The sequence below is a fragment of the Anas acuta genome, chromosome 2 (genome assembly GCF_963932015.1).
Source record: "Anas acuta chromosome 2, bAnaAcu1.1, whole genome shotgun sequence".
NCBI lineage: Eukaryota > Metazoa > Chordata > Aves > Anseriformes > Anatidae > Anas > Anas acuta.
The window spans coordinates 45,353,001-45,377,334 of NC_088980.1; the positions used below are offsets into that span (position 1 = coordinate 45,353,001).

Sequence of the window (24,334 nt, forward strand, 5' to 3'; positions counted from 1 at the left end):
GGAGAGTCTGCAAGACTGCCAGATTCTCTGTTTGTGGAGTCAAACAGCATATTTAAACCTACAGCCAACTTCTATCAACTGATCTATGCACAACAGCAGGAATCATTGGGATCTGTTGCGTTTTCATGGTGCAATCCAGGAGCTGAGTCAGCCTCCTTGCTGCAAGTCAGTCCCCTCTGCCAACTCGCTTAGATTCTGGGGAGTTACTGGACCACGCAGGCAACAGATGACAAAGGGGACCTAGCACACAGGCACAACCCCAAAAGCCACGGAGATGAACTGAAGCCCTACCACAGATTTCCATGGGCTCTGGATTAGATTCTTAATCAGCTTAATGAGTCTTCAGTAAGTCCTTCAGTTGCACTGAATTCAGTAGGATTAACGTAAAATGATATTTTTCTGGACTTTCAAGTAGACACTAGAGCTAATCAACACATTAAGTACCCAAGTACTGTACAAAGAGCACGTGGAGGAGTCCAGTTCTCCTCTGTTTCTTTCAAAGATGTATAATCTAAACATATAGGGGATGGAATTATTGTTTGTATTAAGATTTGCAAAGAGTCAATCAGTTTTGAATGATAGCTAAGACAGCAAATAACTAGATATCCACGTGTACTTCTTCTCCGTAGTCTTTACATTGATGTAGAGCAAATCATGACCAAAACACCTCTAAGTCCCATTTCAAGTATGAACAAATGGAGAAATAAAAAGTGTTAAATGCACAAATATGTTTCGAATACCTCTGTTGGGTGGAAAATGATGTTATCTATTCTGAAGTCCCCATGAATCAGGGTTTCTTCATTATCATCAGCTGGCAAGTTGTTTGCTAACCACTCAGCCAGCTGGTTCATGGCAGGAATATCTGTATGAGCAGCTGCATCATATTGTCTTTTCCAAGTTGATACCTGAAAAAATACGAACATTTTAACAGCATTACAGAAATGATCTGAATGCAGCATTAACTTTGTACTGTGCATAAATACTTGAACTAAATGAAGACATCTAGTAATCAAAATATGATGGTTACTTTTAAAAGTAATTTAAAATTAACCAATTAGCTTGCAAGTTAGCTTGCCACTCAAATAAATCTTCAAAGACCTGACAAAACGAGAATTTTTCAAAAAGCTCTACCTGTCTTCTGCAGTATCCTGGACCTCTGCCATATTCTTGGAGACCCAACGACTGCAAATCAAAGGAGTGCAACTGGGCCAATGTTTCTATCATTGCAATGTACAACGCAGAACGCTCTGCTGGGCCCACTTCTGGCAGCGAGAGGTCTCGGAAGATGCGACCCTAGAGACATCATAAATCAGATATTTGGTGAGATGCACACAGCAGATGAAGAGAAGTACAGCTATATACATGTATTTCAGGAGCCAAACCAAATGCAGTGAACCAGTAGTTCCTGTACAATCTAAAATTCCTCCCTCATTTGTTTTATTCTTTGCCCGTGACAGACGAAGGGATTCACAGTAATCCCAATCATTAGTATGCAGAATATCTATTGGAAGCCAATTAAAATAAGAGAGATATATTCAGTAGATAAAAGTCTGAACTAGAGCACGCAATCAGACATCCTCACACTTGAAAGTACTGCCAAAAAAATAATAATAATGTTACTGTATTATCCCTAACTGGCCCACAAACTCTTAAATTTCTAATTTCCTAGTCAACCTGATGACAGAATAATAAAATTTAATACGTTTATTTTTTGGATTATTAGACAACTTTTAAGATAATGTACCAGAGAGAACCCATAACACTACTAACCAAATCATAATTTTGGACATAACTCACCAACTTTTTTTTCTTAATACACTTCAGTGTAAATATATATCAAACACATTTATATGATAGCCCATAATCTTCCCAATTTCCTTCCTTTTTTGTACATGCTCTTAATTTAAACTTTGAACACTTTTCCTTAGAACTCAAATATCACACCACGGGTGTCCCAGAACACGTAAGAGACAACTGGGAATTTTTGCACAAACATGTTTCTCAGGGCTTCAGCTCTTCATGGAGCCTAAATTTCCCAAAGCCCTGCACTGTCTACATGTTGGCACACACCTCAACTTGTCAAACAAGCAAAGGCAGACAGAAGAGGATGTGATGAAAGAGATGAGGCCTAAATTCAAATCCTTGTCCCACAAGAAAAAAAAAGACACGATACAGAAAACTTAGAATCACCCAAATCTAGTAGAAACAGTATCAACTCAGCCATGGCACACCTACAGTGATGGACCACAGAGCTATGCTACGTTCCTTTTGAAAGTAGTGCCTGAGCTGGAATCCCGTTCAGTTTTAAAGAAAAATGTGATTTATGTCATTACTATTTCCAGTAACAAATATGTTCCAGGACATCCAATAATTTCATATAACTTTATAGTTTGACTGTTCTCCCTCTGAATTACGTGTACATTTTTCACAGCAGCAATATGGAGTCATTTCACGACATTCTTCTGAAAGCTCAATTGAGAAAATGTTAAATAATGAGCAGAATATTTTGGAGGAGATGGAAATAAGCTCTGGAGAAGCTGAAATCACTAAGAATCTCTGTCAGCTAGCACTTTTTAAAAATATGAGAGGATTATTTATATTGGTATTCCCTGGTACGCTTCAATAAGTTTTAGACAATTTAAAAGCAGCTTGTAGTATGGAGAATGAAAAGAAACTCTGCCACATTGGCTGACCGACCTGCACATGCTGCATGACATAAAATTCTGTTCCAATGACAGAGACATCACTGCAATACAACAGGGGCTCAGGGACTGGAAATCCAGCTGCAAATAAGGCTTTCTGCACATGATATTCTCTATCAACCTGAAGAAGACACAGAAAATTAGTTTCAGTGAACAGCTCCTAAGCATAAATCATCATCTTACTGAATACATGTAATGACAAATCTATCCTCTTACGTGTTAAGTGTACAGCACAGAAAATTGGAAACAATCCAAGTAATCTGAGGCACACCTAGACTTATCCAACAATCACTGCAATATGCTGCACCATCACGTATGGGAAGAACTTAATCGACCTGCAAAAGGGATTTAAGAGCTTGCTGAGAAATGTTGCTTACCTTGTGAGCTCTAGGTAAAAGGGGGCCATGGGGCTTCTTCCTGAGCACGTAAGCCTTCTCACCCTTCCGAAGATAAAAGGTTGGATTTGACTGGCCTGAGCTGCACAGAGAAAGGTTCTAATTACTTACAGTTTCAAGTACTTGCAAATCTGCAGACTTGTAATGGAAATGGTGCAAAACTTACTGTGACAAGGCCTGAACAAAATGGCAAGACAAGAATGGCTTTTTTTTTTTTAAGTTTTCTTTCAAATATAGTCTTAAAAAGATGCAAGTAACAGCCCACAAAATCAGAAGTCAGAGGTTCTATCTATACCTCAAAGAAAAATGTCTTCTTTCACTGTGGAGAAGTCAAAGATATTCAATTTTTCCTCCTGCAAAATTGAGATAGCATTTACCTCTCTACCCTAAATAGGTATTATTAATGTGTTCAAGGTTTCAAGCAGAATTCATACTTGCTCATTACTGTATTGTTCCTTGGTAAGCTCTATTTTTAACAATATAATCATAGAAAAATCTTTCCAAATCACTCATGGATTCTAGCACCAAACCCCACTGCAGGCAGGCCTGATCATCTGTTCTCATCCATGTCCTATGCTTAGGAAACTGCCTACAGCAACTGTGAAGTTCTGAAGAATGAACACTGCAGTGACAAGGAAAGCACACGCTTCTCACATGTGCCTGTGTAAAAGAAAACAACCTAGTTAAACTGTTTGTGACACCTTGTCCATCAGATCCTCATCAAGCTCATCGATCCTCATTTTCCTCAGAGAGCTCATCTACATGCCACCCCCTCCTCGTTCTGGATCATTTTCAGGACCTATTCTAACTTAGTCCAATAAAAGATTATACAACTAACAGAAAATTAAAATCAAACGAATGTTTGCCCTCATGTTTCCCTGGACATTTCCACCCTCCAGGATCCTGTTAGGGGGTAGAGTATAGAACAGCTCAACAGGTGTACTGCACAGATACTCTGCTGGGCACAGAAGAGATTCAATTAGCTGGTCTTTACGTGGAACCACAAGACAAATATCACAGCAAAAGCATTTAGAATGCTTAAAAAAAAAAAAAAAAAAGATTTTACTATTAGCTATTCTCATTAGGCCCCTCCCTAAGTCTCGATTGCAGTACCCATGAAAATTAGGGTATAGGTAAGGATTCAGTGGGTGTTTTGTATTTGCAGTAGAAGACGATAAAAAATTGTCTACTGTTTCTTAGAGACAGCTGCAGGTGGAGTGTTTGAGGACGTGTTTACAGTGGAATTAACGCGGTGTGGGGTTTTTGAGCTTATCTTTTTAACATTTAGCTCCTGATCTGAAGTCACACCACTATGCAGAACCCAAACGAGCCGGAGCTCCGGTGAAGAGCCCAGGGGTGGCACCCCAGCAGCGCAAGGCTTGTTTTAAGGACTAATAAGAGCCTCCGGGCAGCAGGTCTGAGGGGCACCGGGGGGGCTCGCCCAGCGCCACAGCGCTCCCAGCCCGCTCCCCGCGCCGAGCTTTGCCCCCACAGCCGCCCGCAGCTCGCCAACGGGGACGAGGCGAGAGGCTGCCCCTCACCTGTACTGCCTGACTTCCAGAGCCCCCTCGGGCTGCTGCGGGAAGCCGGCCAGGCGGCGGCACAGGAGCCGCTCCAGCCGGCAGGCGTCGAAGCGGTGCTGCCGCCTCACCTCGCTGGTGCCCGGCTCCGCCGCCATCTCGGGCAGCTGCGCCGCCGGCGTACGCTGCGCAACTGGCGGAGCGGCCCCGCTCTCGCCTCCTCCCCGTCCCGCTACGCAACTCGCGGAGCGGCCCCGCCCCTCGGCGCCGCTACGCAAATTGCGGAGCGCTGATTGCACTCAAGCTACGCAGATTGCGGAGCGCTGATTGCGCTCCCGCTACGCAAATCGCGGAGCGGCCCCGCCCGGCGTTGCCGCGGCAACCGCTGCCTGCCGGGTCCGTCAGGGAAACGCTTCCCCGCTCCGCGACTCCGCGTTCCGACCTCCCCCTCCCGCGGTCCCGCTGCTACCGGCAGCTCCTCCCATGGCGTTTTGCCTTTCCCCTCACACCGCTCCGTGCCCCGGGGCTCCAGCAGAGCCCTCCCTCTCCCCGCTGCCCGCCGCGGGCTGCCCCGGCGCGGTGGGAACGCTGGCTGAGGCGGCGGGAGGCGGGGGGGCAGGCGGGCGGGGGGGCACCGGCGGAAGCGCTGAGGGGCCCGACGTGGCGCGGGGATGGCGGAGCTGAGGCGGCTGCAGCAGCGGCTGCGGGAGCTGGAGGAGGAGCTGGCCCGGGAGAGGGGCGGCCGGGGGGCGCCCAGGCCGCGCATCGAGGCCATGAGCGCCGAGGTGACGGATTCCAACCCCTACAGGTGCGGCCCCGGGGGTGAGGGGGGCCCTAGGGGGGTGCTGAGGGGGTATGGGGGGTGTGGGGGGGGCCTGGAGGGCTGTGGCAGCCTGAGCGGTTCTAGGGGGCTGGTTTCAAAAAAAAACAGAAAAAAGTTTTTTCAGAAAAATGTTTTCACTGATCTGTTGACATATGGTTCGTTAAAGTGGAGAGTTTCCTCTTTTAAATGTGAGATTCGTTTCCTGATATAGTTACAGACCCTCTCTGACTCGTTAATCTTGCTCATACTGACAGGATAAGCATGTAATTTTCTTCAGGGTCAACACTTAATTCTTTTTCCTAATAGGAAAGCTTCTACTCCCTCATTCAGACCCTATCCAGCTGGCAATCGCTACTGCAATGAAAACAGCAGGCTTGAGTTTGCTGCATTGCCAGCTGTTTTTTTTTTAAGCAACAACTTTTAGATGTCCAAAGAGCAAAATTGTTATTAGAAAGAGCATCTTCTACCTAATATTGCTGTTTTTCTTTGTAGTCGCTTGATGGCACTGAAAAGAATGGGAATTGTCCAAGATTATGAGGTAGGTTTGTATCTGCGTTAAAACAGCCCCATATTTTCTCCTCTCACCACCCGCCTGGACCTGTGAGGATCGCCTTTGATGTGCTGATCCGTACCTTATTTCTTTCCGCAGAAAATCCGTACCTTTACAGTTGCGGTAGTAGGTGTTGGCGGAGTTGGCAGCGTGACTGCTGAAATGTTGACAAGGTGTGGCATTGGTAAGGTAATATAAGTTTTCTTCTTCTACCTCATTATAGCAGATGGACTAGTCTTCTTTATAAAGAGTTTGATTCAGTTTCCCTCAGTTGATTTTGCCCGAATAAATGTACTGTGAAGAAAACACTTAGGAAAAGCACTTCAGTAAAATCACAAATGAAGAGTCTGCATTGTTCTTATGTTAGCAAAATTGATCTATTTGGGGCTTGATCCTCTATCGTGTGGACTATTCTTGTTCAGATGCTTGTCTTCTCTGTGCTCAGATATGAATCCATCTATCTAATAACCATACTGGATTACTGCAACAGGAAGTTAAAATGGGGAAAAAGGAGGAGGTAGCTCATGTAGAAGATTAAATCCTACATTATGAGAACAAGTTGATATTCAAGAAATTGTGCTGCAGTAGATGTCAGACATTTTTACCACAAAAATCAGTTCATGATGTGACAGAAGTAAAAATTTAGCAGACTTAATAATAATGTGTGTATAGATAACAAGAACCTACTGAGTCAACAGGCTTTCCTTTAAAAGGAGGAATTTGGGGAATGGTTTAGATGTTTGCATTTCCAGGCTGAACCTCACCATTTACTCTTGGAACTTAAGAAGTTTCTTAATACAGAGGTGATGCAATTCTCTTATTGCAAAGTTTGTTCTCCCTTCCTCTGAAGGAGAATTTCCTGTAGATCAGCATCTTTTACTTAGGATGTTGGGCTATTGAATCAGAATTTATGATAATCAACATACCTGTGTAATCTGTAGGTATTTTAAGTTAATTGCTTTTGAAGAACAAGTGAAAAAACTGACACATTTTAGCTAATGTCATAATGGCAAGTAGGAATGTGAGAGAGGTGTTAATGTCCGTGTTGATAGTCTGCTGAATATTTTTAGTTTAGATCAAATGAGCCAGTTCAAATTGCTGCTTTTTAAAAAACAAACAACAGCAGTTTTCGTGACTTCATAAATCATTTCCTGGTGACTGGCAGCTAGAATTCAGTCTTTCACATTTACAGTATTGGTAACTTTTACATATGAAACGAGTTGAACTGGAGGGTGTCATTTATTTGAGTGTGTGTTGTTGTTGTTCTTTTTATAATTTTCTGTTTAAAATGGTTTGCTATAGTGCTCTGTTTGCCAAGTATTTGGAGATTCACATGTTAATGCAATTTTTATTGTAGCTTCTTCTGTTTGATTATGACAAAGTGGAACTGGCAAACATGAACAGACTCTTCTTCCAACCTCATCAAGCTGGATTAAGTAAAGTGCAAGCAGCAGAGGATACCTTGAGGTATGACTTAGAGAAGTGGGTACGCAGTGCATTTATCCGGGATGCTGCTACAGAAAAATGTTCAACTCTTAATCACTTGCAAGGTAGCAAGCTCTAATTTAGACATTTGAGTATAAAATGGCTGTGGGAATAGCTGATACTTTAAGGACATTTTTATCCTGCCCAGAGCCTTAACGTGAATCTACTTTCACATATAGCTAATTTTACTGAGAAGTTTGATATAAACTATACTGCTTCAGGAACTTGGAGGGCGGGGTTGTTGTTTGGTTGCTTTAGTTTTCTTTTTTCTCATCATCAAATTGTGAACTTTTGACAAATCTGAGTGCATTTGTGCCCTTGGACTGGAAGCTTAAGACTGTAGCAGCACTCGTGAAGTCAGGGAGTGAAATGCAAATTATTGTCTTTATTGACATTGACTCATTTTGTTTCCTCTATTAGAAATATTAATCCTGATGTTCAGTTTGAAGTACATAACTACAACATCACAACACTGGACAACTTTGAACATTTCATGGATAGAATAAGGTAAAAATTTTTCAACAAAAGCAAATGGCTAACTTCTGATACGTAGTTCTAAATACAGCATTACATTTTTATTTATTTTTCTTATTTAATAACTGCTAACTGAAAACCGGTGGGAAATACATGTGTATGCAGACACTTCTGCCTAGACCTTTTCTCCAGATGGCATTTATTTTTAATGTTCCATAGCTCTATTTTGTATTAATACCTCTTTGGACCTCTAACCAAAGCTGGCTTTTCCCATAGCAGAGAACAGATCAGGTCATACTTTGACTGCTCTGGGATATTTTCACTTATGCTTTTGCTGTGGATTAACCCAGCTGGCAGCTCAGCACCAAACGGCTGTTTGCTCCGTCCACACCCCTCCTCTGCCCCCAGTGGGATGGGGGAGACAATCAGAGGTGGGGGAAAAAGTGATAGCTTGTGGGTTGAGATAAAGACAGTTTAGTAGGACAGGAAGAGAAATAATATTAACGTGTACAAAGCAAGTGATGCTGCTCATCACCAACGCCCACTCTGTCCCCAAGCAGTTCTTCCTCCCCCCCACCCTGGCCAGCCAGCCCATGTTAATTGCTGAACACGACCCCATAGGGTATGGGACATGGCTCTGGCCAGTTTGGGCCAGCTGTCCTGGCTGCGTCCCCTCCCAGCTCCTGGTGCACCCGCAGCCTCCTGGCTGGCAGGGCGGTGTGGGCAGCTGGAACGGCCTTGGCTCTGTGTAAGCAGCGCTCTGCGACAACTAAAAGATCGGTGTGTTGTCAGCATCACTCTTGTCCGAAATCAAGAAGCCAGCTCCGTAGCAGCTGCTGGGAAGACAATGAACTCTGTCCCAGCTGAAACCAGGACAGCCTCGTGCACCTCCCAGTGTTCTTCTACCACCTCCTCAAAAGCATCCTGGAGTGCACGTTTTATGAAATGGCGCTTCTGACAACAGTGAAGTTCATGCCGTGACCTTCCGACGCGCTGAGCCCTGCAGGGATGCCCCTGGCCTGTGAATGTGGAGAGATGGCAAGTGGGAGTTGGTAGGATGCTGCGATACCCAAGGGCACGGAGGCTTTCTTTGCTGAAAAGTTCTCATTATTACACATGGCCACAACCCCCCACTAGCCAACATTCTGTGATTCAAGGCAAGTGTGGAGAGAGGTGTCGGGCTAATTAAGAAAAGCCATCTTGGAAGAGACCAAACCCAGGAGTGGGCCCCAAGGAATCAAGAACAAAGTGTCACTGCAAAGACGTGAGGCTCCCATCACAGAGATTGGAGTCAGCCGGGCATCCCCAGCAAAGGTTCAATGGGCTTCAGATGTCATGTAGGCAAGAACAATTTGTGCAGCACAAGAAGTTCTGAGGGGGAGAGGCGCTCCATTTAGGGTCGAGAAGGAGTCCTTTTTCTATTAAGAGAGACAGAAGAGAGCAGAGGACACCACCTCCTTAGAGCAGCCAAAAGCTGCTGCTAATTTCTGTGTTTCACCTGAGACGAGTGATAGACACCGATGCTTCCTAGTCTCTGGGAATGGCGCCTTTCCCAGAGCCGTTCCTCCTTCTCAGACAGCCCATTGCTCTTGTAGTTCCCTGCTTTTGCCCTTGGTGGTGGCACCTGGAGACAGTCTCTGGTCCTCAGGTACCCTTAGGCTGCACTTGCAGGAGGCCAGCAGCACCTTCCAGGGATGCTGCAGGTTGCCAGGCCCGCTTCCGCAGCTGGCAGGCATTCTCTGCTGCCAGGCTTTTAGGAGACTTGGGCTGTCAGCCTTTTTTCCAGTTGGGCTACGTCACCATGCGTCTGCTCCCGTTCCCAACACCTTTGCACTCCCATGTTGACTTCCCATCCCCCAAATGACTTCTCACCCCTAAGTCTCACTCACGGACCCGCCACCCACAGCCATTCCCCATCAGGAGCAGACATCCCCAAACCAATTCATGGCGGGGACAGCAGGGGAGGGCTGTGTCCAGCCCCCTTCCCCCCCCTCAACCCCCCTCCTGCCGAGCGATGCGGGAAGAAGTGCAGGCAGAGGCTGTGCAGGGTGGAAGAGTGGTAATTTATTCTTCCTGGGGGAATCGTGGCTGCCACCCCCAGCCCATCCCCAGGCGAGGCCCGGCCGCCTGCTCAGGCGGGGGGCCCGTCCTGCCGGCCCGCGTGGTCCCCGCTTCCCGGCTCCTCCTGCCGCACCCTGTGCAGCCAGGATGTGTCCCCGACTTCGGCGTCCTGCGGGGAGCTTGGCAGTCTGCGCCCGACCTGCCCCGCGTGCCAGGAGAAGCTTCTCTCCAGTCTGCGCCCCGTGGAGGGGCTGCGCGCCCTGCGCCGGGGCGAGACGCTGCGGGAGCGGTAGTTGGAGGGGCTCCTCCCCCGCTGCCCCCTCTGCTGCTGCTGCTGCTGCCGCCGCCCCAGCCGCTCATTCCGCTGGAACCTTCCGCGGGGTCTTCGGGCCAGGCGCACCACTGCTACGATGGGCCCGCGGCACATCGGGCAGGTGTCTCTTCCCTCTGCCCAGAGGTGGATGCACTCCAGGCAAAAGGAGTGCCTGCAGGGGTCCACGCGAGCTGCGCTGGCAAGCGGGCCCAGGCAGATGGGGCACTCCTCGGGCTGCTCCTGCCGCCAGCTCATGGTTCCTGCAGCTGCCGCAAGGTGCAGATGGTCGTCCTGTGGGGGAGGCTGCCCTGCTGCCGGGCGCTCAGCAGCAGCCCAGGGTCTTCAGCACCTCCCTCGCCTTGCGGATCACCGGCAGGAACTTGACGCCTCACGTGCCACCAGGAGGACAACTGCAGAGAGAAGCAGGAAGAAAATGTTGTATCAGCAAGCAGACATTCGCTTTCTAGGTTCTACCACGTTGTCTAGAGTGCTGTAGCTGTCAGCAGTCTGTGCATGGATTGCAAACACAGACTAGGCTTAGGCCAGATGAGGTACATGGATGTCTGTAGGTGTGAGAGCGTTACCGAAGGCCCTTGATGGCTCGCGTGCAACAACAATGGCTTCGCGTATGCTTCTAGCAATAGCTCCGCCTCTCTCTCTCCTTCCAGCCGTGGAGACTCGAGCTCTCGCCTACCACCAGCCGGACTGGCCGCAGGCGCCCCGCGCAGGGCATTTATAGGCAGCCCCCTTCTGTGAGGCCAGAGGTGACATCAGCAGGGTCTGGGGTGTCCCTGAGGGCAGCACTGACAGAGGTCACCTGAACGTTGTGAGACTTGAGATGGCTGCTCCACGCTGACAGGTGCCAAGCGGAGAGCGGTATCAGGCTAATTAAGAAAAGCCATCTCGGAAGAGGTAGAATCCAGGACTGGGCCAAGGAGAGGGCACTGAGGTATCAAGAATAAAGTGTCACTTGAAATACCTGAGACTCCCATCAAGTCAGTGCTGCCCTCAGGGGTACCCCGAAACCTTTGTGATGTCCCCTCTGGCCTCACAGAAGGGGGCTGCCTATAAATGCCCTGCGCGGGGCGCCTGCGGCCAGTCCGGCTGGTGGTAGGCGAGAGCTCGAGTCTCCACGGCTGGAAAGAGAGAGACGGGCGGAGCTGGTGCTAGAGGCATTCGCGAAGCCATTGTTGTTGCACGCGAGCCATCAAGGGCCTTCGGTAATGTTCTCCAATCCACAGACATCCATGTACCTCATCTGGCCTCAGCGTAGTCTTGCCACGTATAACCAACCATAAGCATATTTGCTGCTCTAACAGCCATGTTTGCAATCCATACACAGAACAGTTACTGCTACAGCACTCTAGACAACTTGGTTGAACCTAGAAAGCGAATGTCTGCTTGCTGATACAACATTTTCTTCCTGCTTCTCTCTGCAGTAGTCCTCCTGGTGGCACGTGAGGCGTCAAGTTCCTGCCGGCGACCCGCGAGACATCGAGGTGCTGAAGACCCTGGGCTGCTGCTGAGCGCCCGGCAGCAGGGCAGCCTCCCCCACAGGACGACCATCTGCACCTTGCGGCAGCTGCAGGAACCATGAGCTGGCGGCAGGAGCAGCCCGAGGAGTGCCCCATCTGCCTGGGCCCGCTTGCCAGCGCAGCTCGAGTGGACCCCTGCAGGCACTCCTTTTGCCTGGAGTGCATCCACCTCTGGGCAGAGGGAAGGGACACCTGCCCGATGTGCCGCGGGCCCATCGTAGCAGTGGTGCGCCTGGCCCGAAGACCCCGCGGAAGGTTCCAGCGGAATGAGCGGCTGGGGCGGCGGCAGCAGCAGCAGCAGCAGAGGGGGCAGCGGGGGAGGAGCCCCTCCAACTACCGCTCCCGCAGCGTCTCGCCCCGGCGCAGGGCGCGCAGCCCCTCCACGGGCCGCAGACTGGAGAGAAGCTTCTCCTGGCACGCGGGGCAGGTCGGGCGCAGACTGCCAAGCTCCCCGCAGGACGCCGAAGTCGGGGACACATCCTGGCTGCACAGGGTGCGGCAGGAGGAGCCGGGAAGCGGGGACCACGCGGGCCGGCAGGACGGGCCCCCCGCCTGAGCAGGCGGCCGGGCCTCGCCTGGGGATGGGCTGGGGGTGGCAGCCACGATTCCCCCAGGAAGAATAAATTACCACTCTTCCACCCTGCACAGCCTCTGCCTGCACTTCTTCCCGCGTCGCTCGGCAGGAGGGGCTGGGGGGGAAGGAAGGGGGCTGGCCACAGCCCTCCGCTGCTGTCCCCGCCATGAATTGGTCTGGGGGTGTCTGCTCCTGATGGGGAATGGCTGTGGGTGGCGGGTCCGTGAGTGAGACTTAGGGGTGAGAAGTCATTTGGGGGATGGGAAGTCAACATGGGAGTGGGAAGGTGTTGGGAACGGGAGCAGCCCAAAAGTTTAAATTGCTCGGTTGTTGTATCGGCCTCACGTGATAAGAAGATTCAGCTCTATGCACAAAATCCAGGCTGAAGAAGGAACATGGTGCCCAAAGTAGAACTTAATTAAGTAGGCTGAGTTTTTCAAAGACTGAAAGTGCTGAAGCAGTTAAACAATGACTGAGCATGCGCAAAACAGAAAGGAGAGAAATATGAGATGAAGAAGACGATGAGCGTTCATCAGAAAGCCCCGAAGTGCAACCACCAGAGGTTACCTGACCTGCAACAGCAGGAGGGACAATATGATAATTAGTTCTGAGAAACCATTAGCATAAATCCTGCCTTTTCTTGTGAACTGCATAAATATGGATATCCCCGTACCATAAATAAGTACTCCTTGTCTTGCTTAGCTGTACGTGTTGGGTGGAATTATCCCCCACATACCCAGTGTTCTTCATAAAGAATACCTACTTGCTAATTCTCCCAAAGGAGTCTTGGAAAGTGACACCGCTTTTTGCGTTCCACCATTGATGAGGACGCATCAAGAAACTGAGGAACAACTTTCCACCTGGGAAGGTGGAAATTGGCCAGGGACAGTGGGAATATGCATGAGAAACCTAGGATTGTTTAGAGAAAACCAGGAGCACCGCAACCTCTTGGCTGTCTCAGGTGGAAGATAGAATTGAGCAGTACCTCACTTGTTACGTGGTGGCATCCTACGCCATCTTCTGTGTCAGTGGTATAAAAGGGCCCTGTTTTTTACCCAGAACGAAGCTCCCAGAAGGGCTGGGGATGGAAGGGACCTCTGGAGGTCATCTGCTCCAACCCCCTGCTGAAGCAGGGCCACCTAGAGCTGTCCGGCCGCTGGGCACCGCTGACAAGAGCCTGGCTCCGTCTTGTTTGCATCCTCCCTTTGGGGATGTCTAGACACTGCTACGATCCCGCCGAGCTTTCTCTCCTCCAGGATGAATGCACGGTGACGCACAATGCAATTGCTCACTGCCCACTGAGTGATGATGCCCAGACAGACCCCGCGCGGCAGTAGCCACACTCTGGCCAACCTGCTCAGTCCCAGTCTTCAGCACGACCCCATAGGGTATGGGACATGGCTCTGGCCAGTTTGGGCCAGCTGTCCTGGCTGCGTCCCCTCCCAGCTCCTGGTGCACCCGCAGCCTCCTGGCTGGCAGAGTGGTGTGGGCAGCTGGAACGGCCTTGGCTCTGTGTAAGCAGTGCTCTGCGACAACTAAAAGAGCGGTGTGTTGTCAGCATCACCCTCTTCCGAAATCAAGAAGCCAGTTCCATACCCGCTCTTATGAGGAAAATTAACCCTCTCCGAGACAAATCCAGGACAATTTTATAATAAGAAGAAAGAAAATACTTCTTAGGGAATCTCATAGATAAATTCTGAAATAACTAAATTTCAGTTGCAGATATGTTCTACAAAGATGCAAATTTCCTAATATTTTTTACTATGGGTGTACACTATATAAACATTATATTAATCTAAAATGCCCTTGTATTTGCATGTAAATCCCAGCCTCAGTTTACAGCTATTTCTGCTGTAGATCTAAGGTGCTAATTTTATCCTGGTTTGATTGCATGTGTTTTGTTCAAAGGGTAACTAGCTAAACTGCTGTATTGAACTTCAGAGGGCAGACTTTGACCTATTCAGGTAACTTATTGCAGGGCTCCCTTGGGAGTCATTCCCAAAGGGCAAACGAGTCCAGGAAACCTGGACGCTCCTCAGGACAGAAATCTTAAAGGCTCAGGAGCAGGCTGTTCCTGAGTCCTGTCAGGTGAGCTGGAGAGAAAGAAGACCAGTGTGGATGAACCAGGAACTTCTGTTGAGACTCCAGAAGAGAGTCTACGTCCTCTGGAAGATTGGGCAGGCTACTTGGGGCAACTACAAGGAAGTTGCTACGATATGCAGAGAGGAAATTAGAAAGCCAAAAGCCCAGCTTGAACTCAGATTGTCCACTGCAGTAAAAAAGAACAAGAAATCATTTTATAAATATATTAACGGCAAGAGAAGAACCAAAGAGAATTTTTATCCTTTACTTGATGAAGCAGGGAATGTGATCACTGAGGATAAGGCTGAGGTTCTCAACACCTTCTTTACACCTGTCTTTAATAGTTGGATCTGTTATCTTCAGGGTACTTTACTGCCTGACCTGGATGTCCCCTGTGATTGAGGTAGAGAATCACCCCCTGCAATCCAGGATGCAGTTAGAGACCTGCTCCTCCACCTGGAGTGTCACAAGTCCATGGGACCAGACAGGCTTCACCCTAGGGTGCCAAGGGAGTTGGTGGAGGTGATTGCCAAGCCATTTTCCACCATCTATCAGTGTTCCTGGTTGTCTGGAGAGGTCCCAGAGGATTGGAGCTTGCTGATGTGACTCCCATCTACAAGAAGGGTCATAAGGAGGACCCAGGGAACTACAGGCTTGTCAGCCTGACCTCGGTTCCAGGGAAAGTTATGGAGAAAGTCATCTTGGGTGAGATCACGCAGCACGCATGTGGCATCCAGGGGATCAGGCCCAGCCATCTGAGGTTCACAAAAGGCAGGTCATGCTTGTCCAACATCATCTGCTGTAATCGTGTGACCAGACTGGTAGATGAGGGAAAGGTTGTTGTAGTCTACTTAGACTTCAGCAAAGCCTTTGACACAGTCTCCCACAGTATTCTCCTGGGGAAACTGGCTGCCTGTGGCCTGGACAGGTACACTCTTCTTGGGTAAAGAACTGGCTGGAGGGACGTGCCCAGTGGCTAGCGGTTAATGGAGTTAAGTCCAGCTGGCCTCCCGTTACAAGTGATGTCCCCCAGGGCTCGGTATTGGGGCCTCTCTTGTTTAATATCTTTATTGATGACCTGGATGAGGGGATTGAGCGTATCCTCATTAAGTTTGTAGATGACACCAATTTGGGAGGTAGTGTCAATCTGCCTGAGGGTAGGGTGGCCTTTCAGAGGGATCTGGAGAGGCTGGATTGCTGGGCTGAAGCTGATGGGTTGAGGTTTAATAAGGCCAAGGGCCGGCTCCTGCATTTTGGCCACAATGACCCCATGCAGTGTGTCCTGGTTTCAGTTAGCACAGAATTAATTTTCTTCCTAGTAGCTGGTGGAATGCTGTGTTTTGGCTTAGGATGAGAAGAGTGCTGATAACACCCCGATGCTTTAATTGTTGCAGAGCAGTGCTTATACTAAGCCAAGGACATCTTAGCCTTTTGCTCTGTCCTGCCAACGGGCAGGCTGGGGGTGCAGTAAGAGCTGGGAGGGGACAGACCCAGGACAGGTGACCCAAACTAGCCAAAGGGGTATTCCATACCATCTGACGTCATGCTAAACAATATATGGGGGTGGCTAGCTGGGGGGAGGGGGCCGGACTGCTCGGGGTTAGGCTGGGCATCGGTCAGCGAGTGGTGAGCAATTGCATTGTGCATCACTTGTTTGTACATATTATTATTATTTTCCCTATTATCACCATATTATTATTATTGTTATTATTGTTATTATTATTTTGTTATTATTATTTTCCTGTCTTATTAAACTGTCTTTATCTCAACTCACGGGCTTCACTTTCCATTTCTCTCCCCCGTCCCAGAGAGGGAGGGGGGAGGGTGAGCGAACGGCTGCGTGGTGTTTAGCTGCCGGCCGGGTTAAACCACGACACAGTGCTACAGGATTGGGGCAGAGTGGCTAGAAGACTGTGAATAGGAAAGGGACCTGGGAGTGTTGATCGATGATTGGCTGAACACGATGCAGCAGTGTGCCCAGGCGGCCAACAAGGTCAGTGGCATCCTGGCTTGTATCAGGAGTAGTGTAGCCAGCAGGAGCAGGAAGGTGATTGTCCCCCTGTACTCTGCTCTGGTGAGGCCGCACGTCGAGTGCTGTGTTCAGCTTTGGGCCTCTCACTACCAGAAGGACATTGAGGCCTTGGAGCGTGTCCAGAGAAGGGCTACGAAGCTGGTGAAAGGCCTGGAGCACAAGTCCTTTGAGGAGCAACTGAGGGAACTGGGGTTGTTTAGTCTGGAGAAGAGGAGGCTCAGGGGAGACCTCATTGCTCTCTACAACTACCTGCAGGGAGGTTGTGAGGAGGGGGTCAGCCTCTTCTCTCAGATAACTAATGATAGGACTCAAGGGAATGGCCACAAGTTGCGCCTGGGGAGATTTAGATTAGATAACAGGAAAAAAAAATTCTCTCAAAGAGTGGTCAGGCACTGGAACAGCCTGCCCAGGGAGGTGGTGGAGTCACCATCCCTCACGGTGTTCAAGAAACGCCTGGACAAAGTGCTACGAGATAATGATTTAGTAGCTTAGTGGGTAGTATTGGTGATGGGAGGATGGTTGGGCTAGATGATCTTGTAGGTCCTTTGCAACCTTGTGTTTCTATGATGCTGTGATTGTAACTATACGTCCTATGTGGTTCTGTACTTTAAAGAAAGATGTTGATTGTTGTGTTGGTGTTATGTTCTGCCACCAATTTCACGCAAACTTCTGATACCTATTGCAGTAATGGTGCGTTAGAGGAAGGGAAGCCTGTTGATCTTGTTCTAAGCTGTGTGGACAACTTTGAAGCTCGCATGGCAATTAACACGGTAAGACCATCTAAGATAGGAGCTTATGGAGGTCAATTTTCCTCTTATAAATATTGTTAGGAATTGTGGGGACCACAGAAAAGACAGGAGCCTATCAAGAGTCTTCTAAAAAAAAGTTTTTCCTTGATTTAAGGAAACAGAATTCGATCTTTTATCTAGTCCTTGTAAGACAGGTTTTATGTTCGTAAATATAAACGTAGTCGTGTAAGTTACCAGCATCTTGTAGCTAGAAAAAGGATTGTGTTTTAAGTCCTCACTGTATTTCCAAATCATCTTATACAAAAGCATTATCAAATCCTGCTACATTAAATCGAACAAAATTTTTAATACTGTGTATAGCTAATTGTATACTTTACATAACCTTTTTGTATACTGAAAATGTTTTAAGGCTGTGTACCTAATCATACTGTTTTTCTTTACAGCTGCAGTCAATGCAGTGTGTATGCCAAATGCATGTTTTCTGTTATCCTTCAGCTAACTTAATATACCAATTGTGTGCACTGAACATACACAGATAGGCTGGATCTGGGCCTCTGAAAGCATGCCATTATAAGTAGTTTTTGCTATTAGGTTCTCTAGTGTGGGTAACTAGATCTCTAATGCCTGTATTTGTTCAAAACTCTCAGGTCCCCAGGAAATTACTAAGGCCTAGCTTCATGAAAACAAATTTAATTTGTCGTTTCACTCTTGATAAACAATTTCTGTTCTACCTTTTCATCTTCTTTCCAATTGTAGACTTTCTGTCTTAAGCCAGGAAGGTCAATGTGTTTAATCATTCTCAATTTACTACTTATTTTATTCGTTAAACTTCTACAGTGCTGATTGATGTGTGTATCTTTGTGTTTATAAGGCCTGCAATGAACTTGGACAAATCTGGATGGAATCTGGAGTGAGTGAAAATGCAGTGTCAGGACACATACAGCTTATCATACCTGGTGAATCTGCTTGTTTTGCGGTATGTGCAGCTCAGCTGAATTGCTGGTTTGTCTTTCTTTTAAAGCAGGACATTTTGTTTAAACTGAATTTCTTGATTTCCTTTCAGTGTGCTCCTCCGCTTGTAGTTGCTGCAAATATTGATGAGAAAACGTTAAAACGAGAAGGAGTTTGTGCAGCTAGTCTTCCTACAACTATGGGTGTTGTGGCAGGAATTCTCGTACAAAATGTTCTCAAGTAAGTGTCTGGGTTGGTCCTATGCAATGCACAGCACCATAAGAGAGAAAAACCTGAAGGAACCTTTCACAGTGATGGGTCTGATTCTTTTAATGTACGTGTGGCTTATTTCCTAAAGGTATTAGTATCATCAGACACAGCTGATGCACATTGTAAGTGCTGTTTTTAGTAGAACTCTTCAGGGGCAAGGAAAAGTCTTTAGAGTTTTCCTACTATTTTTTCTTGCTCTGTGTACACACACACATTTTTATTTATTTTTCTTATTTTGGTATTTAAACAAGCTCCCATTTAACATCATTGAGCAGCTGTAAACAAAAATGTTAGAGGACTAACTATAATCTTTGACATTCTTACATGGATGAAGAAGAAATAATTTATCTTGCAATATTCATATCCTAGAAATTTGAGGTGAATTTAAAAGGTACTGTCACTTGACTACAGCTACTAAGAACTGCAGGTATCAGCAGAGAAAATTTTTGAATGACTTCACACTTGTTTTCAAAATGATGCACCATCTTTCCCCAGCATCTTTTTAACAAAACTTGCCAACTTTGTTCAGCATAATAACCTTTTTTGGGGTTTTCTTCAATTGCCTGTTTAAACTTCAAAAATAACTGTATGCGGTATTATCATTTAAGCTTTTAATCATATTTATGCTTTGAGAATAAGATCTTATTTAGACAAGCCTTAGCTTGCTTTTATCAGTTGTCCAGAAAATTCATATCTATAAACAAAGAAGTTCCATTTTTCAGCTGTGCAGCAAGAGGCATTACATAAAATTGCACCCCAGCAGATGTTTTTCTGTAATGAAGAATGCAAACATTGCAGCTTAATTTAAATCTTTATTTTCATTGCAAATATGACCCTACGTAAAGATAATTAAACAGGTTCTGATCGGTTAAAAATTCTGCCTCTGAAATATAGGGCACCTGAGTGTTGCAAGCAATGAATTAAGGCACAGGAGAAAGCTGCTTACATACTGCTCTAGACATATTTATTTCTGAGACACTGGGTCACACACTTACACCACAAGAGGACCAGGCTCTGTGTTGATGAAGTTATACTGTTGTCAGGTGACTACACCTTATTTTAAGACAACTATAGTGATTTTTTACAACTCCGCTGGTCACAGGTATGTAAGTGTATTCTAAAAGTTCTTTGTTACATTTGTACCTGTGTGTAAGGACCTGGTTTCTCTATTTGTGTTTCTAGGTATCTTTTAAATTTTGGTACTGTGAGTTATTATCTTGGTTACAATGCGATGCAGGATTTCTTTCCAACTATGGCGATGAAGCCAAACCCACAATGCAGTGACCAAAATTGCAGGAAACAGCAGGAAATTTATAAGGTATTTTCCTTTCTTACACTCTTAAGAACAAAGCAAGCTATGGATCTGTAGTAAAAGAAGACCTTCAGCATTGCTCCAAATTTTCAGCAGCCTTGTCTGCAGATGATTGCATGCTTTTTACAAACATAGTACTTCAAGATGTTTCCTTTAAGATAACTGACATCTTTGTTCGGTGGATTGAGTGCACCCTCAGCAAGTTTGCTGATGACACCAAGCTGTGTGGTGTGGTTGACATGCAGGAGGGAAGGGCTGCCATCCAGAGGGACCTGGACAGGCTTGAGAGGTGGCCCTGTGCGAGCCTCATGAGGTTCAACAAGGCCAAGTGCAAGGTCCTGCACCTGGGCCAGGGGTTGGAAGTAGATCTTTAAGGTGCTTTCCAACCTGAACTATTCGATGATTCTATTAACATTTAAAAAGGTAGACATAAAAATTTGCATACAGTTATATCATTTTGTTTGTTTGTTTGTTTTTCCCGTGTAATAATATGACTGCCAGAAAGGTTGAGCAATATTGTTGAGTGTTAATGGTCTTTTTTAATTTGCAGGCATTTTGTCTTTTTATGCCTAACAAACTTCTAAATGGTGACTGCGTATCTCATTCAAACCTAATATTTATACTTTTTAATATTTCAGTTTGATCCATCCTGTTGTTAAAAATCAGACTGCTACATATACTATGTGTCTTTTTTTTTTCCTTCAGAAAAAGGTAGCTGCACAACCAAAGCAAGAAGTGACTGAGCAGGAAGAAGAAATAGTGCATGAAGACAATGACTGGGGTAGGTACTCAGATGGAGACTAACTGAAGCTTGGTATTGGGAACACCATTTAAATTCTTTCTTTTGGGTTAACACACTGTAGACCTCTCATACATCCTATTTTTGGAAGTTACATTGTTTAATTACTGCTAACTTTTTTCACAGCTTTGGACAGTAATGCTAAAACAAATTGATCTAGTTTTAATATGATTAGCAAGTTTTAGGTTCAACTATTTAACAATGTTTGAATAAAATATTTAGCTACTCTTATCTGTAAGTTAGGTGTATGGGAGTGTTTTATATATCATAAAGGGAAAACGTAGCATTGATAATGGGAATTAAGTAGTTGAAATCAAAGGTCTTTACATTTTATTTCTATTTCAAAAAAGTTGCTGCAGTTTTTTTCTTGTTATAACGTGGTGATTATTAAAGAACTCTGCTAATAAAATTTTCAATTCCAAAGGGATCGAATTAGTATCAGAAATTTCAGAAGATGAGCTGAAGGCTGCGTCTGGTCCGGTACCTGATCTTCCTGAGGGAATTACTGTAGCATATACTATACCAAACAAGGTAATATATTTATTATTTACAAACACGCTACTTTTATTAATAAGTCTTACACATTAAATTTATGAGACTGGCTGCTGTGGTTATCCGTCAAACCTTAAAATAAAGATTAATAAAATAAACTTTAACGCCAGTAAAACTGAACCTCAGCACATCCAACTGGTGTCTTCTGTGGTCCAGTTCTGTGTTTCTGTGAAATGTATCACTTCAAACATAGGTTAGTGTCAGTGTGGTTTTGAGGTGTCAGGAGTGAATTTGGGGGGGGGGAGGGGAAGGAGGAGGAGCAGGAAGGCAAGGAAATACAAATTTCTCAGTTAATATTTTGACAACTAGTACTTCAAGATATTTACCTTTTTTTAAGTATGTGTAGTCAAAGTGTAGTTAGTACACCTGGGGAACACAGAATCTCTCCAGAACATTCAAATTTCCAGTCAGAATAGAGTTTCCAATTTGTAGACCAGTTTGCTGTAAATCAGTTGAGTGCTGTAATTTGAGTGCTTGGTTTTGGAAGCATGGCATACCTGCAATAAAGCTTACTTTACATATGGAGGTTATTTTGTGTGCTACTTCTGTTGCTGACCTCTTTTTCCTCTTACTACTAGGAAGAGAATCCAGTAGCTGAAGAAACAGTGGCTGAATCTGAAGAAAGCCTGGAAGAACTCATGGCCAAAATGCGAAACCTGTAGCAAAACAAATACTAACCACAAATTTGGGAGTTTGGATTGACATCAAATCTTGAGTGGACTTTTTTTTTTTTTTCCTCCAATGAAGCTTATCTTTACATATCTGATTAAATGGAACTGTTACAGAGGTGGGAAGCAGACAGACCTAACCTTGTTTATGTTCTGTTGTATATTCTCATCTTTAAGCTACTGTAAGTTTTAGTTTCTCAGCATTGCTGACTGCAGGTAATCAATGGAAATTTAGAGAGGGATAAATTAATAAAAGTATGCATAGCATGTTATATGCAGTATCAGGTTATAAAAACACATAGTTTAGGACACGTGAAAGATGAAATCTGCTGGCTGGAGTGGATAGAGTAGGTCGAGAGCAGCTGACAGTGCCTCACTCATACTGCTGTTTGTTTTTCCATGCATTTGTATTAGTCGTTCACGGGACTTTAACAGAGCCTTTGCATGGATTGTGCTGTGGGTATGTTTAGTGAGTAAATGGACCTTTTCAGCCTTTTCATCAGCCTTAACTTATACAAATTTCCCTGTTTTTGTCACTTCTTACTACTGCTTGTTCATTGTTAGCTGCCTGTATGTGATAATACTTTCAGTATATTGCAACCTAAGTCTTTTGTTGGTAGATAGTCATGCTGGTAGACTAGATATACTTCAGCTGGCAGATGTTTTTCATGGCAAAATGGGTAAGAATTCCAAGTAACACTGGAATGCACAAGAGACTTTCTCTGTGAAAATCAAAATTTCTGGGGTTTTGTTGGTTTCTAAAAGATTAGTTTGATCTACCTCCATATGGGGGTATATTTAAATCTGAGTTTACATAGGAAAGCTTCTAAAATTAGATGCTCTAAACATTTAGTGTTGCAGATGTCTAAGTTGAGTTGCTGATTTACTGTATTTGTCTTGTAAATAATGTTAATATGGTAGTATTAACTTTTAAATTATCCTGTGTTAAACTGACCTGTAAATGTACAGTATGTAGTGCCAGTATCCTACAGACCTGGAAATACCAACTTCAAATATTTTAACTGTTCTGGGTGTCTGGTCCAGAACATCATCACTGTTCAGATGTAATTTAGAATGTAGGTTTTAGCATCTGCAATGCGATATAAGTATTTATAATTTGTGTTGTTCAAAAACCTTTTTACAGCATGGTGCAGCTAACACAGAACTAGCTGATACCCTTATCCAACCAACACAAAAAAAGGGTAATATTTTGGAGGTGCTTCTGTTTCTTAGGGTAGCTTGAATGAATACTTAAAAATTTGTTTCTGATTTCTAAGCAACCGTAACAGGCTTCAAGACGCATTTCCTCCATAGCTAGCGCTAGATTATATTATTTAAACAAAAATCATCTTTGAAGTTGGTGAAGGTTTTTTTCTTGTTCTGTAAAATGGAAGGTGTTTTGTGGATTGAGTTCAGTTTTGGAGAAAACATGTAAAAAATGAATTGTATCAAGGAAAGGGAAACAAAACGAGATCGTTAAAAAGGTACATACTTGAATCAGTGTCACTAAGTCTACGTTAGTGTGATCTAAGTGTCAATTTAAGCGTTACATTTCTTTGTGAGAAACTACCTTTCTGTTGGGAACAGTCAAAGTGAGGCACATGTTTGATGCTGAAGATTGAGGCAACCAAATGGTTGACTCATTTCTACATCAGCTTAGTTAAACTAGACTCAACTAATTGACAGCTTTATAAGAAGCAACTGTTTACCATTTTACTTCATGTACAGTTTCATGACCAAATTAATACATTTTCGTATGTACAGAATACGCAAAATGGTTTTTATGTTAATTTCAGGCATTCAACTTGCATATACAAGAAAGATCTGAAGTAGAAAATACTGTGATAAGACTGTATGTGTCAATAGTTAGAAGTATTTCGAAATAACATCAGAGCAAACAACAAAAAAAGCAGCTTTAACAATCTTTTTCCAATTAAAAAGATATTTACAACTATAATCTGTTCTACCCATAAAATCTAATGGACAATTTATGACTTTTGTTATGAACTAAGAAATCAGGCATATTGCACTGTTTTTCTCCAGCTTTGTTTTTTGGCAATCTTGTAAACAAAGCTCTAATTTTTTACAGTGTATCATGAATGTTACTGAGATGATACGTATGATTAAAACGCTATTGAAATTGAAGACTTTCTGCTTTGAGGTGTTCAAGTATTAAATAAATTGCAAAATTTGGCTTATACCAGATCTACACATCTCTTGTTTTTTTGAAGTCTGTGAGGTCAACTACAAATACATGAACAATGGTCTTAGAGTGCCATGACCATAGCCACATCAGCTTATGGCCAACACACAGCCTAGAAGACCCTCCATTATTAATTGCAGTCCTATTGTACTTACTATTAAACTTTTTCTTTGAGCTGATAGGGAAAGCAGATTGTTTCCTCACTGTCTTTGCTAAACTGACTGTGGATGGTCAGGATCTGCTACATTTACAAACTGATTTTTCTTCCAAAAGTAGATCTGTGA

General features: G+C 45.1%; 2 protein-coding genes across 3 annotated transcripts in view; one reads left to right on the forward strand and one right to left on the reverse strand.

The window, feature by feature from the left end:
- The window catches only part of ACAD11 (acyl-CoA dehydrogenase family member 11), a 28,582-nt gene extending 23,731 nt beyond the window's left edge, over positions 1 to 4,851 (reverse strand). The window contains exons 1-5 of the mRNA XM_068674555.1: positions 4,639 to 4,851; positions 3,080 to 3,179; positions 2,698 to 2,823; positions 1,132 to 1,293; positions 741 to 905 (exon numbers count right to left, since the gene is read on the reverse strand). Of these exons, the coding sequence (XP_068530656.1) occupies positions 741 to 905; positions 1,132 to 1,293; positions 2,698 to 2,823; positions 3,080 to 3,179; positions 4,639 to 4,775 (690 nt within the window). The 5' untranslated portion in view covers positions 4,776 to 4,851. The remainder of the gene's footprint in view (positions 1 to 740; positions 906 to 1,131; positions 1,294 to 2,697; positions 2,824 to 3,079; positions 3,180 to 4,638) is intronic.
- A 384-nt stretch (positions 4,852 to 5,235) lies between these two features.
- Positions 5,236 to 24,052, forward strand: UBA5 (ubiquitin like modifier activating enzyme 5). 2 transcript variants are annotated; one of them, XM_068674556.1, is made up of 12 exons: positions 5,236 to 5,425; positions 5,933 to 5,978; positions 6,090 to 6,179; positions 7,348 to 7,457; positions 7,896 to 7,982; positions 17,232 to 17,316; positions 18,167 to 18,271; positions 18,359 to 18,486; positions 19,699 to 19,834; positions 20,534 to 20,609; positions 21,052 to 21,158; positions 21,758 to 24,052. In XM_068674556.1, exons 1-12 carry the CDS (start codon positions 5,289 to 5,291, stop codon positions 21,839 to 21,841), a joined length of 1,191 nt encoding a protein of 396 aa, XP_068530657.1. In that variant the 5' UTR covers positions 5,236 to 5,288; the 3' UTR covers positions 21,842 to 24,052. The 2 variants fall into 2 exon arrangements, with proteins under 2 accessions (XP_068530657.1, XP_068530658.1); XM_068674557.1 differs by lacking the exon at positions 5,236 to 5,425 and having other exon boundaries at positions 5,931 to 5,978; positions 6,090 to 6,174.
- The last annotated feature ends 282 nt before the right edge of the window (positions 24,053 to 24,334 follow it).

Bases quoted from the DNA above. Each gene is read 5' to 3' on its own strand.
- UBA5 (XM_068674556.1), top strand. From the start codon at position 5,289: ATGGCGGAGCTGAGGCGGCTGCAGCAGCGGCTGCGGGAGCTGGAGGAG. The intron at 18,272-18,358 runs GTATGTGCAGCT...ATTTCCTTTCAG, and splicing joins GTGAATCTGCTTGTTTTGCG to TGTGCTCCTCCGCTTGTAGT. The intron at 18,487-19,698 runs GTAAGTGTCTGG...TTGTGTTTCTAG, and splicing joins CTCGTACAAAATGTTCTCAA to GTATCTTTTAAATTTTGGTA.